Source organism: Stomoxys calcitrans, chromosome 2 (assembly GCF_963082655.1).
Source record: "Stomoxys calcitrans chromosome 2, idStoCalc2.1, whole genome shotgun sequence".
NCBI classification, from domain to species: Eukaryota; Metazoa; Arthropoda; class Insecta; order Diptera; family Muscidae; genus Stomoxys; species Stomoxys calcitrans.
In genome coordinates, this window is record NC_081553.1 from 120,441,231 (window position 1) to 120,457,639 (window position 16,409).

General features: G+C 36.7%; 1 protein-coding gene across 3 annotated transcripts in view; it reads right to left on the reverse strand.

Moving 5' to 3' along the window:
• The window catches only part of LOC106085868 (homeobox protein abdominal-A), a 109,314-nt gene extending 93,610 nt beyond the window's left edge, over positions 1-15,704 (reverse strand). For 2 of the 3 annotated variants that reach the window (XM_013250310.2, XM_013250313.2), the window contains exons 1-2: positions 13,424-14,693; positions 2,856-3,803 (exon numbers count right to left, since the gene is read on the reverse strand). In XM_013250310.2, the coding sequence (XP_013105764.2) occupies positions 2,856-3,775 (920 nt within the window). In that variant the 5' untranslated portion in view covers positions 3,776-3,803; positions 13,424-14,693. Of the gene's footprint in view, positions 1-2,855; positions 3,804-13,423; positions 14,694-14,988 lie in introns of those variants that run through there. The other variant, XM_013250312.2, reaches the window with a different exon arrangement.
• Positions 15,705-16,409: the final 705 nt, after the last annotated feature.

A 16,409-nucleotide genomic window follows, 5' to 3' on the forward strand; every position in this document is an offset into this window, starting at 1 on the left:
TTGTAAGAACAATCAATCTATCAATCTACTATATTAGCCGCATAGCGACCCAGAACGAAAACCCATATAAGAAGATCAACAATGGCCTATATGGTGCCGCCAGGTTAGGTTAATCATGCAAAACCGTGATAAGATCAGCTGGGCCGAATTTTGCAAACCCACCGCCATGGATTCAGCTAAAAATTTATACAAATAAATTTTGGTGAAGGGCATAATTTTACTCATCATACCAAACTTCTGTCAAACCACCAAAAATTAATGCCTCTAGGATCCGAACAGGGATGATCGAGAGAACGGTTTTTGTGAGAGCTTCATCAGGTTACAAACCGATTTGGACCGTGCTTGGCATAATTGTTGGAAGTCGTAGCAGAATACCGCAAGCAAAATTTCATCCAAATCGGGCAAAAAATGCGGCTTCCAGGGGCTCAAGAAACCAAATTGTGAGTTTGGTTTATATGGGAACTATATCAGGTTATAAACCGATTTGGACCGTGCTTGGCATAATTGAACCAAATTTCAGCAAAATTGATATCAAATCGGGAGATCGGTTTATATGGGAGCTATATCTAAATTTGAACCGATATGGCCCATTTGCGATCTCCAACGACCTACATCAATAAGAAGAATCTGTGCAAAATTTAAAGCGGTTCGCTCATCTCGTTCGACCGCTATCGTGATTTCGACAGACGGACGAACATGGCTAGGTCGATTCAGAACGTCGAGACGATTAAGAATATATATACTTTATGGGGTCTTAGACTTATATTTCGAGGTGTTACAAACGGAATAACTAGATTAGTATCCTATGGTGTTTGGTATAAAAAGTATGAAGCCATTGGTCAGTGTGATGCGTTTTTCTCTGATCTATTGGGTTGCCCAAAAAGTAATTGCGGATTTTTAATATAGTCGGCGTTGACAAATTTTTTTCACAGCTTGTGACTCTGTAATTGCATTCTTTCTTCTGTCAGTTATCAGCTTTTACTTTTAGATTGCTTTAGAAAAAAAGTGTAAAAAAGTATATTTTATTAAAGTTCATTCTAAGTTTTATTAAAAATGCATTTACTTTCTTTTAAAAAATCCAATTAGTTTTTGGGCAACCCAATATATTACTTTATTTGTTTATGGTATTTTTTGTTGAAAAACATGCCTTATAAATCAGTACGGAAAAGCAAAGTCGGGCGGGACCGACTATTATACCCTACACCACCGAGTCTACATGCCATTTTTATACCCTCCACTATAGGATGAAGATATACTAATTTGGCCATTCTGTTTGTAACTCTTCGAAATAATTGTCTAAAACCCCACTAAGTACATATATTCTTGATCGTCATGACATTTTAAGTCGATCCATCTCCGCCCGTCCGTCTGTCCACCCGTCTGTCTGTTGAAAGCAAGCTTACTTTCAAATGGTGAAGCTAGCTGCTTGAAATTTTCCACAAACACTTCTTATTAGTGTAGGTCGTTTGGGATTGTAAATGGGCCATATTGGTCCATTTACAATCCTGATCTTGGATCTTTACTTCTTGAGCCACTAGAGGGCGCATTTCTTTTCGATTTGGCTTAAATTTTGTATGAGGAGTTTTGTTAAGATTTCCAAGAACTGTGTTAAGTAGGGTCGAAATCGGTCCATAACCTGATATAGCTGCCATATAAACCGATCTGGGGTCTAGAGTTCTTGAGCCTCTAGAGGGCGCAAATATCCGATTTGGCTGAAATTTCTCATGTCCTTCAACATACTTGTCAAATATGGTCTGAATCGGTCTATAGCCTGATACAGCTCCCATATAAACCGATCTCCCTATTTTACTTCTTCAGCCTCTAAAGGGCGCAATTCTTATTCGAATTAGCTGAAATTTTACACAATGACTTCCACAAGGGTCTCCAGCATTCAGTTCAATAACGGTGTGAATCAGACAAAAACTTGATATAGTCTTATAGCATAGCAATTATTTCCTTTTAGCCTTTGTTTGTCTAAAAAGAGATACCGGGAAAAGAACTCGACAAATGCGATCGATGGAGGAGGGTATATAGGATTCGGCCCAACCGAACATAGCACGCTTTTACTTGTACGTACATAGAATTTATGTCGAAACTCAGTCAGACATGAATTTTGCATTTCTATGGAAAAATTGAATAGAACCTTGCAAGATTTTCTTACGATAGTACCTACAGCCTTAAAGGGCCAGTTGTAAAGATCGGACCAAAGTTATGGCTTCTACAACCTTAAAAGATCATAACGGATGAAAGATATATATGGGAGCTATATCTTAATCTGATTCGATTTCGATGAAATTTTGCACACTAAATGGTAAGTTGAATAGAATGCCTCATGGGCTTAACAGTCTATTTCCTGAAGTTCTGAAATTCTGAAGTTATTTAATTTTTGCTGTCTTGAGCTCGCTTTGGTGTATTTCTGGGTATCTCCATATTCTATTTCCCTTCTACCTTCTTCTAGGGCGAATAAGAGGGGCCTTAGGGGTCCTAGGGAGGCGCTTAGTAAGTAAGGTTGCTAGTCGCTTGCTCTCTAACCTAAGTCCCAATCAATCTGTACGTCCGTTTGGGGGATATATGGTAAACATCAGACACTTAGCTCCAAATGTTATTTTGAGGTTCGTAGACTACTCCCAAACACTTTTCAATCTATCAGTACGATATACCTCACCTTCGAAATTAACCAGCCTATTGGCGAAAACTTTATCTGTACCCGGTTTCAGCCTGATAGCTCTTTGATAATTAAAGAAACGCAAAACCCCCTAAAGTCATTCCAATACTTCGATTGGCAAACACTTAACATGTTCTAAAACTTCTCATTATTATTCATAATTAATTTAATAACAACTTTCTTGACTTACCTGCATGTCTTATCCTCGAGACCTGTGAAGCCCGGCATGCCCGATAGGCCGCCATGTGAACTGGGATGATTGGAGACGTACGGATACATTTTGCTTGTGGGTATGGCAAACGACGATGAAGCAGCAGCGGCGGCGGCAGCTGCTGCAGCGGCCACTGAACTTGCGGCACTAACGACCTGAGCTGATGACGAAGGCGATGAGTCGTTCAAACTGCGATGCAGTGACGATGAGGCCGATGGCGACGGTGAACAACTGCTGTCGCCCGTATGCGAATTATGCACCGATGGAGGTGTTAACAACAATTGCTGTTGTTGTTGCTGTTGACTGAGTTGCTGTTGTTGGTGGTGCAATGACGAGGAACTGCTACCGTTGCTTTGCTGTTGTTGCTGCTGCTGCTGTTGTTGTTGTGTGGAGGCGGCAACAGCGGCGGCTAATTTATTAATGTGTAGTTGTTGATGTTGCTGTTGCAATTGCAATGCTGCCGTCAACGAATACTGATGATGTTGGCCCCCAGCAAAATGAGATGCCTGATGATGTGGCGACGATGTATGCTGACCAAGACCACTACCAAAGGCCGTGGAAGAACTGGGCGATGATGAGGAGACTGGCGAGTTGGACGATTGATTCAAATGACTGCTGGACAGATGGCCGGCGGATGTATTGGGCGAGAGTAGTGACGATGACGATACGTTATTTGAATGAGCCAAGAGATTATTGGAATTGCTGTTGTTGTTCAGGCCGTTGTTGTGCTGATTGGCGTTGGAGGACGTGGACGTCGATGAGGTGGCAGCGGCAACGGCTAGGGCGGCGGCAACAGCTGCTGATGATGAATTTTGTGATGTTGTAGTTAAATGTGAACTTATAAATGGTTGAAACTGTGGATACTTTGGTAGCATACTATCGAAAACAAATTTTGACATTGCACATAGTTTTATTGGCTATGGAATTCTTTAAAGAATAAGGGGTTAATTTGATCGTAGTGAGTGAGCGAAAGTGAGAGAGAGAGAGAGGAAGAGACAGTGTGTTAAACTTTGGTTTTTAGCTATTTAGGATTCTTACTGGTGGGCGATTGTTAATTTGTTTCAACTGAGTTTTGTTGTGGTTAAATGGTTTTTCAGAGTTCAAAACAGAGTTTTCAGAGTTGCTGTTAAAATTTTGTACTTTTGGATATTGGATTAAATGGATTGCTATGTACTTTGTAAAAATATTTTTTGCATATATTTAACAAATTTAGTTGAAAGTTCTTCTTTTAACAAAAATATTTTGAAAAGAAAACTAAGCTAAGCAACGATATTTTAAAACCTAATCGATGATATTGTTCCTCAAAAGTGCTGAACACCTCACTGCAATTTATTCGGGAACTATTGGCATTCCAAGCTAGTTGCTAAGAAGGTGTAAGCATAGGCTGGAGTTGAGTTCTCTATTGGTATCATTGAACCATGGAATAAAGCAGTTTTAGATAGAAGTCATCCATCATTACGGATGCAGAGTGGTTGCATCATTCAGATCAGAAAGTAAACCAACTTACTAGAGACACTGAAGATGTTCAAAGTTAGTAAATAGTAAAGGTTTGGAGAATTCTAGCAATGTGTTATGTGGTTGCAGAGACACTGATGATGCATTGTACAGTAGTTTTGCAATTTAGGTAATACAGCTTGAAATTAAAATGATTGAAGAAATGTAACAACAACAACGATTTTACTGTTGCTTAAAACAAAGCCATAGATATCAAAACAAATTGTTTTGGCGGTTAAAAAAATTGTCTATTGAAGAGTTTTTTAATAACACAAAGAATTATTTTGGGCCAAATGGTAAATTGGAATTTTTTAAAAGATATTTTGCCTTCATTTTCTTTCTTTTACGGATCAACGACAGTTTTAATGTAAAAATTTGGGGTTAGAGTTTGTTGAAAAATTATTGTATATTAATTTGTTATTAAACCTTTTTCCGGCGGCTCATCAATAAATCGAAATGGAGTAAAAATTTCTTTCCCGGAATAGTTGAATGTTTATGGAAGATGTTTTTTATTTAACATAAGACCTGTGGAGTATAAACTTAAAGACGTTTTCGTTGCTTAGCTTTGTTTTCAAATAAATTTATATTTCTTTAAAGCTTGCCCAAAAGTAAACCACATTTCAAGAAATTATCATAAATAAAATAATAAAAATACGAATAAACAAAAAAGAACGTAACAAAACACTTATATGGTAAAGGATTGGCAAATAAGAAATACGCTTAAAAATAATGAAATTACTAGGCAATAAATTGATTAGAATGATTTTAAGAATATAGTAAATGGCTTTATTTTTCACTTCAAACTTAAGAAATCTAATTCACATTTAAACCACCAATTAAGGAATTTTAAATATAGAAAACCAATTGGGGCTAAAATGTATCTTCTTGTTTCAATACTCACAATTTTTCTTACAAGGATATCTAGTCTAGACGCTTGTAGTAATAGGCGCCATATTTGTTTTATTTGCAAAGAACTATGAATTGTTATCCCCTGAAAAACATCTTTTGTTCATTTTCTTACGTAAGATTTTTTTAAACAACCTAAATTTACTTTTTTAATTTTTAACTTTAGCCGTCGGTATTTCAGTTTGGAAAGATGCATGGTAAATTTTGAAAATTTTAGTTTTGTGAACACTAAGACACCATTATAGAATTACTAATGTATATCAGGTTTGGATTATAGATAATTTTCCCTTAAACCATCCATTAGTGATACCAGTTTAATGATATCTTAATACTCAATACGTTTACACATATAAAAGTATATGTGATACAGCTTGACATAATCAAACAAAAAAAAACTCTAAATAAAACCATTTAATATATATGCATATGATTATTGTATTTTTATCTTTCACTAAAACGAGTTTGGTAAAAATAATAGAAACAATATTTGAAGACAATTTTCACAATGTTATTCTAAGTACCTTTGTATCAAATTTTTTGGCATGCTTTGTTCATTCGTTAATTAATGCCTATTTATAAATAACAAATTCAGTAGAATATTTGACAACAATGTATAATTTGTCATATTGTAATATCTCTGATATCTAAATTGATTAACATTGTAAAAATTATGTTTATATTTTGTAAAGCATCAAACAAAATAACCAAAAATAAAGAAAAAATTTGTTTTCTTAAGTTAATGAGGAAAATTGTTTAATAAATTTCAAAGTGCGAAAAAAGTAAAGTTGTTGTATTATGAATTAATGGTTACAATTATTCTTGCTTGAGATACAGAAAAAAAACGATATTGCTTTTGGAACAAATATTAAGATCCATCTTAATATTTGAAATTCATAAATTTAATTCTGATCACTAGAACGGTAACAAATACCTTGTACACACCAAAGATAGGTTACATATCTAGGGATAAAAAAAGAAAAACAAGTAAGAGCGTGCTAAGTTCGGCCAAAACTTATATACCCTCCACCATGGATTGCATTTGTCGAGTTCTATTCTCTGTATCTCTTTTTAGGCAAACAAAGAGTATTGAATAAGAACTGTTATGCTCTTGGAGCTATATCAAGTTATAGTCCGATTCGAACCATAAATGAATGCTGAACTTCGTAGAAGTCATTGTGTAATATTTCAGTTCATTCGGATAAGAATTGCGCCTTATAGGTGCTCAAGAAGCAAAATCGGGAGATAGGTTTATATGGGAGCTGTATCAAGCTGTTGATCGATTCAGGTCATATTAGACACGTATGTTGAAGGACATGAGAAAAGCCGCTGTACAAAATTTCAGCCAAATTGGATGTAAATTGCGCTCTCTAGAGGCTCAAGAAATCAGGACCCCAGATCGGTTTATATAGCAGCTATATCAGGTTCTGTACCGATTTGCGCCATAGTTAGCACAGTTATTGGAAGTCATAACAAAACACCTCATGCTAAATTTTAGCCAAATCGGAGAATTACGCTCTATTGGCTCAAGAAGTCAAGACCCATTTAGAATCTCAACGGACCTACACTAATAGAAAGATATTGTGCAAAATTTCAAGCTGCTAGCTTTACTCCTTTGAAAGTTAACGTGCTTTCGACAAACAGACGGACGGACGGACATGGCTAGATTGACTTAAAATGACATGATGATCAAGAATATATAAACTTAATCGTGTCTCAGACGCATATCTCGAGTGTTACAAACAGAATGACGAAATTAGTATACCCCATCCTATGGTGGATGGTATAAAAATGTCAGCCTAATCTGAAAGAAATTAGCATTGTGTGTGCTCAAGTATTTGATCAGGGAGATAGGAGGAAGGTGTAATTAGAGAACTAAAATGCTTGTATTCACAGGCGGGGCTAACTTTCTTGCCTTTCTGCCCTCAGAAGAAAAAATATCGAAGAAATTGGATTAGAATAAGTCTTCTGTGAGGCCCTATACAAACCCTACTTACTGATTAAAGTTAGGATCCTAAGACATGTTTCCTTAGTTTGTGTTTCAATGAACAAAAAAAAAAAGCCTTCTGTGCTATCAATAAAACAGATTGATACATTAGTCTTTACGAGACAAAGATATGTCAAAATTTCCAACTAAATGACCCATATTTTGAAATATTGTAAAAGTAAATGACTAACCCAGCAATAGAAACATACACATTTTCCTTATAGTATCCAAACAATAAACTACTTTCGAAGAGCTTGCATAGGAGGGGATAACAACCGCTGAAAATTTTTCTGATGTTCCTGTCAGGATTTGAACACAGGCGTTCAAGCCTGAATACCCGAATCGAAATCCGTCGTAGGCTGACATGCTAACCTCTGCGCAAACGCTGGCCTCAAGAGCTTACTTAATTATAAGCTTAATATCGTAATTTTTAATGACTATAACATTATTAAAATAGGCTGAAGTACAGGCATGGCTAAATCGTCTAAGAATTTTTCAAGGACAAATGTTCTAAGCAAAAGCCGAATGAGAATTATTGAACACCACATGTGAAATGTAGAGAGAAATTCACGAAATTTTCTCTAATAGGTTCAAGTAGTTAAATCAAAATATCTGCTTTTACAGTAATGACTGCTCAATGTCCATTACTCATTAATATGTGAGAAGTTGGCAAATTTGCTATGCATTTTACAGTAAAAACCCCATTTATGTTGTGATTTATCCAGATAATAGCGACATAGAACGTTACAATATAAACTGTAATTTATATTACTTATACTTCTTCGACTATTTTAAGAAGAGAATTTTTTTAAGAACAGAATTCACAGAACAAAAATCCCTGCAAACTTAATTCATCATTTTTGATGGGCGATGAATAAAGCAATATTTTCGAAGACTATTACGCAAATTTTTTTCCGCATGAGTCGCCAAATAATCTTCTAGAATATCACTAGGCAGTCCATTCGAAGACTTTTACAGAAATTTTTCTTCCGTATGAGTTGCGAAATGTTTTTCTAGGATATCGTTTGGCAATCCATTGCGTGTGCTGAAGTTTTAGCAACCCTTCGTGACGCTTCTCTTACAAATCTTCCGTTATAATCGTCTGTTTGAGTCGTGAAACACTCTCCTTAGATGTTTTGAACAATTCAATGCGTGTGCATTTTAGGAACTCTTCGCGACTATTATAACACACATTATTGCGTTCCAATCATCAAGAAGATTTGTTTATAAATCGCCTACATAAACTGTTCGGGGCTATGGAACTCGTATTGTATTATTTTATTCGATATTTTCCACACCAAACTAAATTCTCACTTGATTTTTTTGACTATTAGTACCTATTGGGTTGGCCAAAAAGTGAAGTGATAAAAAACGGTCAAAACGCCCATTGGGCCTTATGGCCGTTTCTAGATTGAAAATAATTAAAAGAGTAGAATATTGCTTTCAGACTTCCTATGCGTTGCGACGACCTTTTTATTGGACTTTGTGTCATCTTTATTATTGGGCTTTATGCCCCAGTACAGGTAGCACAACACCCAATAAATCTTTGGGTGTTATGGCCATTTCTAAAGCGGGCATAATGCCCAAAAAAAATTTGTCCGTTATGTCCGTTGGGCATTGTGACCGGTCACAAGGGTCTGTACGCTCACGTCCTCAAACTCTCTGCCAAATGAAAGAGACACAAGAAATGAACTAAGAAAACGATTCATCTTTTCCTGTAACACGGTATATTTGTATATAAAAAACATTTGGCCGACAAGGGATAACTATGAGCACCACACAGGCTGGAACTTTGAGATCCGACTTGTTTGGTGCCCATCGGGAAGCTTAGCTGAAAGCTACCGGGCGCGCCCACAGGCTGCGGATGGTGGAAAGCTCTGTTTATATGCGGAAAAACCGCAAATGCTGCCGCGAGCAGTCAGCCATTTTCGAGAGGAGAGTCTTAGCTCTTAATTAAATACTGAGTGCCATACTCGAGATGACAAGGCGAGTTATTGGCGCCTTCAAATAACCAATGGCCAACATCAGCGTCTGTTCCCTGGTTAAGGGCGGCTGGAGACGAGCGTCGGATCTTAAAGCCAGCGGCTCGCCACAACCAGGGATACATGTGCAATCCCACACAACCCATGCGGTTGGGGTTTTGGGCCAGTAACCCGCCCCCGGAAGACTATGAGAAATAAGGAAAAGGGAAAACGTTTTGGACTTAAACGAAGTGACTTTTGAAATGTTACACTGTTTCTATTAAAATAGTACTTCCCCAATAAATTGTTTGTCGCAGAGGTTTTCCAAACGTTTTATTTTTTTTCGCGTAGAAGCCGTCGGTAAGCTGTGATTTGACAACCGCACATTTTTAAAAAAAAATTATTTAAAAAAATTTTTTTTTGCTTGATTTTTTATTACTAAATAATACTCTAAGAAAAAAGAAAATTTAAATAAATGTCATTAAGAATTATTTTGCAATTTTTTTAACTTTTAAAATTAATAGAAAAATTATTATTTCTTTAATTATAATGACAAGAGGTTTTTAACAAATCAAAATTGCAAATTGCAAATTTTGCCCATGAACCTTCCACTGAGGAACAGGGGCAAACTTCTCACATATCAATGAGTGCAGTCCGATTTAAGGTAAAGCTCAATGATAAGGGGCCTCCTTTTTATAGCCGAGTCCAAACGGCGTGCCGCAGTGCCTCACCTCTTTGGAGAGAAGTTTTATATGGCATAGTACCTCACAAATGTTGCCAGCATTAGGAGTGGAAAACCACGGCTGAAATTTTTTTTCTGATGGTTTCGCCAGGATTCGAACCCAGGCGTTTAGCTTCATAGGCGGACATGCTAACCTCTGCGCTACGAAGAAGTGGGCTTGTCTGTATAGATTTAACATAGCCCCATAAAAATAGTCTGAAGGCCTTAAAACGCACGATTTAGGCGACCAATTGACCGGTCCCGAAGTTGAAAAAATATTCACCGAACTCGTCTCTCAATAAATTCTTGTAAGGCGTGCTGTGTGGCATGTGGTACCGTCTTGTTGAAACCACATGTCACGCAAGCTCTTGCATTTTGGGCAAAAAAAAGTTGGATATCATCTCACGATAGCGCTCACCATTCACAGTTACCTTACGATTGGCATCATCTTTGAAGAAGTACGGTCCAATGATGCCACTAGCCCATAAACCGCACCAAACTGTGAATTTTTCTGACAAGTTGGATATCATCTCACGGTAGCGCTCACCATTCACAGTTACGTTACTATTCGCATCATCTTTGAAGAAGTACGGTCCAATGATGCCACCAGCACATAAACCGCACCAGACTGTGAAATTTTTTGGATGCATTGGTAGCACTTGCAATGCTTCTGTTCGATCTTCACTCCAAATTCGACAATTCTGCTAATGTACGTACCCATTGAGCCAAAAATTATCTTCATCGTAAAATGGAAGAAGTGCCCGATGAACTTTCTAAACAGAGCATGCATTTTCGTGAACTATCTTAACAGACCACGCATTTTGATAGTAAAATTGAATAATTTGCAAGCGTTGTTCGTTTGTAAGACGATGCATGGTTAAATTATAAATCAAACTGAAGATGTTCGACAGTGAAGAAAACACAAAACGTGCGTGAGCTGTTGTCAAAAAGATAATAGCTAAAAATCACCCTTTTTATAAGCCATATAGCGTTTTGGCAACTTTTGTTGTAAACTATCTCAGTCTTTTATAGACATTTTTTTTTCTTACAATGTCTAAAATTTAATTCATTGACGTTTGATTTACGTTTGCTGATGATCTGATATAAAAATAACGATTAGAATAAATTTTTTTTTTAATTTTTGTTCATTCCCTAGATCAAATTAGATCGACTCTCTCCCCTTCGGGAGAAACAAAAACGTTAATATTTTTATTCTATTTTGTTATAAATCAAAATTTGTATATTTAATCAATTTTCCTACATAGATTGAAAAAAATGATTAAAAATTTTGTTTTTTTTTTATAAAAAAAAGATTTTTAAATTATTTTGTTAAAAGAAATGGATTTATTATACCCTCCACCATAGGATGGGGGTATACTAATTTCGTCATTCTGTTTGTCACACCTCGAAATATGCGTCTGAGACACCATTAAGCATATATATTATTAATCGTCATGTCATTTTAAGTCGATCCGTCCGTCCGTCTGTCTGTCCGTTCGTCTTACCGTCCGTCCATCCGTCTGTCCGTGCGTCTGTCCGTCCGTCTGTCCGTCCGACCGTCTGTCTGTCGAAATCAAGCTAAAGCTAGCCGCTTAAAATTTTTCACAAATACTTTCTATTAGTGTAGGTCGGTTGGGATTGTAAATGGGCCCAATCCATCCATATTTCCATGTTTTGATATAGCTGCCATATAAACCGATCTTGGGTCTTGACTTCTCATCCGACTTGACTGAAATTTTGCACGTAGTGTTTTGGTATCACTTCCAACAATTGTGTTAAGTACGATTCAAATCGGTTCACAATATGATATAGCAGTCATATAAACCGATTAGATCTTGACTTCTTCACCCCATAGAGCGCGCACTAATCGTCCGATTCGATTGAAATTTTGCATGAGGTGTTTTATTATGACTTCCAATAACTGTGCCTAGTATGACGTAAATCGGTATAGAACCTGATATAGCTGCCATATACACCGATCTTGGGTCTTGACTTCTTGAGCCTCTAGATGGCACAATTCTCATCCGATTTGACTGAAATTTTGCACGTAGTGTTTTGCTATCAATTCCTACAACTGTGCTTAGTATGATTCAAATCGGTTCGCAAACTGGTATAACTGTCATATAAACCGATCTTGGACCTTGACTTCTTGAGCCTCTAGAGGGCGCAATTCTTATCCGCTTTGGCTGAAATTTTGCATGAGGAGTTTCGTTATGACTTCCAAAACTGTGCTAAGTATAGCGCAAATCGGTACATAACCTGATATAGCTGCCATATAAACCGATCTGGGATCTTGACTTCTTGGCCTCTAGAGGGCGCAATTCTTATCCGTTTTGACTGAAATTTTGTACAACGGCTTCTCTCATGACCTTCAACTTACGTGTCTAATATGGTCTGAAACGATCAATGGTTTGATACAGCTACCATATGAACCGATCTCCCGATTTTGCTTCTTGAGCCCCTACAAGGCGCAATTCTTATCCGAATGGACTGAAATATTACACAATAACTTTTATCACCGTAGCGCAGAAGTTAGCATGTCCGCTTATGACGCTGAACGCCTGGGTTCGAATTCTGGCGAGACCATCAGAAAAAAATTTTCTGCAATGGTTTTCCCCTCCTAATGCTGGCAACATTTGTGAGTTACTATGCCATGTAAAACTTCTCTCCAAAGAGGTGTCGCACTGCGGCGCGCCGTTCGGACTCGGCTATAAAAAGGAGGCCCCTTATCATTGAGCTTAAACTAGAATCGGACTGCACTCATTGATGTGTGAGAAGTTTGCCCCTGTTCCTTAGTGCAATATTCATGGGGAAAATTTGCAAAACTTTTACATTGTTCAGCATTCATTTATAATACAAATCGGACTATAACTTGATATAGCTTCAAGAGCATAACAGTTCTTGTTCTATATTCTTTGTTTGCCTAAAAAGAGATACCGCGCATAGAACTCGACAAATGCGATCCATGTTGGAGGATATATAAGATTCGGCCCGGCCGAACTTAGCACGCCCTTACTTGTTTTATTGTTCATTCCCTATGTTAAATTAGCTCGACTTTCTTCCCTTTGGGAGAAACAAAACCGTTAATATTTTTATTTTTTTTTTTTTTTGTTATAAAACAAAATTTTGTATATTGCATTAATTTTTCTACATAGCTTGAAAATAAAAAAGTTATTAAAAATTTTGTTTTTTTAATAATTTAATAAATGTAATAAAAAAAGTATTTTTTTTTTTATTTATCATTTTTGTTCACCGAAAATTAAAAAGTTGCTATCCTAAAAAGAAGCTATTATGTCTTGCTTAGTTAAAAATTTTATGAAATCTAAAATGAAAAAATTTGCACCATTTTTGTCTTCTTGGTTATTTTGTTTAATGCTTTCATTAAAAAATAAATAATGATTAATAATTAAAACTTAATTATAAATAAAAATTAAAAACCTAAAATTTAACTTAAACTAAAAGAAAATCGAAAAAGGTTTACCTTGCGGCTTGTGGGTGTTAGATGGTGTTGCTCAAATGAGGTGTAGACAACATAAAACAAACACAACAAAATTTGTTAAATTTTTTCCGTTGAAGGCAAAACTCACTTTAGAAAAGATTTCTTTAGCACAGGTAACAAAAAAAAAAAAAAAACAACACAGGTGCAGCAGAGTTTTTTCGCAAAAATATTTTCTATAGAAATCTCATAAAAAATGCCGTCGCTGTTTAGTTTTCAGAAAGCATTCTTTTTTTCTTGATTATTCAATTTAGCGTCGGCTTTTTTGTGTTTTTTTTCGATTTTTTTATGTTTAACAAATTTGACACTTTTCCGCTGGTTGGTTTTATTTTTTGTTTTATTGATTTTTAACTATTCTTTGGGCTGCTAAGGATGTAGAATGGTGAGGTTGGTTAATGCACCAGAATGTTTGTTGTTGTTTCAGTTAACGGTGTCTTCGTTGGTGGCTGCGTTTTAATTGTGGGTGTTTGTTTGTTGTTACTGTCACACACACACACACACATATACGGCGCGTATATTTAAAAGGTCGTAAAATATGTTTGAAAAGCAATAAAAAAAAATTTTATTATTTTTTGTTTTGATTTTTGTGGTATGTAAAAACTATCACTTTTTCCTAAAATCTTAGAAAATACCGCCGCTTTAGGTTTTTGTATGGGAGGGGAATTTTATGATTTTTATGGGTTTCTAATGCCTGTCAACAGTTTTAACACTTGTTTGGTTTGCGAATTTTTTCTCTACTTGACTTTGGTGTTTCTTTGCTTAATTTTCAATTAATTTCACTTTTTTTGTATGCTTATTTTGGTGTTGTTGTTTGTTTTATTTTTATTATTATGATCATTATTTTTTGATACACACTTCTACACATTGCATCAGAGCGAGCGAGTGAGCGAGCGAACGAGCGGCTAAGTGAGTGAGTGAGCGAGCAATTGTACGCGTTGCAAGAAATTATGATTTCTCTTTGCTATTTTTTATTATTTGAATTTTTTTGTATTTTTATATTTTTAATAGCCCAGGCAATGGCAATTGTTGTGTGTTGTGTTGATTTGATGACTTTGACTATATAACTAACAAAATGTATAAAATGATTTGGATGGTTATAGCGGACGACAATGGCAGCGCATTTGGAGTCAGAGCGGGGCAGCAGAGAGCAGCACTACACCATGGGCTTGGGCTGGCTAGGGATGCTGCTGCATTTGTGCCTTGCCTTGTTGTTGTTGCTGCGTTGGAGTGTGTTGTGAGCTCTATGGGTAATGGGGGGGGGGGGGGGTTTGTCTCTATGGCTGGTGTTTTTGGAGAAGACTTAACGGACGGACGCTTGTAGCCCTGATGGTGGTCTGTCTCTATGTTGACAATAATCAAGTGCTGCAATACTTAAAAGACAATAAGACTATGGTTTTTGGCTTAACACTTTATATTTTGGGGTTTATTGGCATAGAATCTTTTTATTTGAAGATTTCTCGATTTTGTTTTGTTTTGTTTTGTTTTTTTGTAATTGTTTTTCAGTTCACTTATTTTTCTAGTTTTTCTTTTGATAGTTTTGATTCATTTACCGACTGACTGTGTTGGTTATTATTCACACAATTTAATTTTTACTAGCAGAGCACACGGTTTATGGCGTTGTCGTTCGTTGTTGATGTTGTTGTTGCTGTTGCTGGTTATATGGTTGCTGTATATCGGTTTCGGTTATTGCTGGGGTTTTCTGGGTTTTTAGTGTGTTGGCGCAAAAACACTCCGCAGACAGTTGTGCGCTCTACGATAATAAATATTATAATAAAACGAAATTTTTAAAAGAGTATAAAATTCGTGTAATTGGTAATATCTGCAGCTATAGCTTCTACATAAACGAACAAATAAAACGAGTATTTGGATGTTGGATGGCAAACGGAATGGCAGCCGAAAGCAGCGCTGTGAGCTTGTCGTAGCAACGGCAACAGCACCAGCAGCAGACAGCCAGCCTACTTGGTTTTGTATAATTTGATGTTACGTTAACGTAGCGCCAATGTGTGTTGGCTGCTGCTGTTGTTTTTGGGGAGCTCTTGTCTCTCACGCGCCACTACTCTCTTTCATAGAGGGCATATGCTGCTCTAGTGGCGGCTACTTGCTTGCTATTTTGCGGTTTGGAAAGCCCAATAGCTTTTTTACCGCCTCTCCCTCTGATTCTTCTTCTTCTTCTGCCAATGGCTTGCTCTCTCTTTGAATATAAGTTCTCAGCTGTTTTTTGAATTTTTCCTTCCCGTAATTGAGTATAAAAATTCTTGACTATTTTCTTTGCTGCAAGCAGTTAGATGAGTTAAAAAAAGTGATACTGTCCTTAAAAAAGACAATGTTTTCCAAAAGCCCGCTTTTTCACCTAAAAAAATATAAATTTTTTGCACGTGATTTTTGTTTTTGTTTAGTTCCATACGCTTTGCTCCATAAAATGCGCGGCTGTCGTTTAATTGTTTGTTTTCACAAAATTTAATTACTCCTTGGGTTTTATGATTAATTAATTGTAAAACCATAAAAATTATGCTGTGTGTGTGTTTTTTGATAGAACAACCGTTTGTGAGACCTGCGTTTATGACTCTGAGGCCCTTAACTCGCACCAATATTCATTCCATCATTCATTGCTCAAATCCCACCAAGAACCATAGATGCACACACACACACACGCGCGCACAACTCACACGCAGTCACTGCCTTGCAAAGAAAACACAAACGCCAGCAAACATGTTACCCTTGCTTTTGCCCCTCCAAAAAAAAGGCAAAAAAAACACAACAACGTCTCAGCGGGCAGAGACTGCAGCGGCAACAGCAATGGCAATAAGAATACAGCAACAAACATAATTCTTCTTGTGGGCTTCATTCACAGCATACAGCAGTGTATTCAGTTACTCTCATTTACTCTTCTAGCGAAGAGGCCAAAATGCATGATCTTTATTTCTCTCTCTTACTATTTGCTCTGGTTGGGGAGTCAGTCAGTCATGATGGC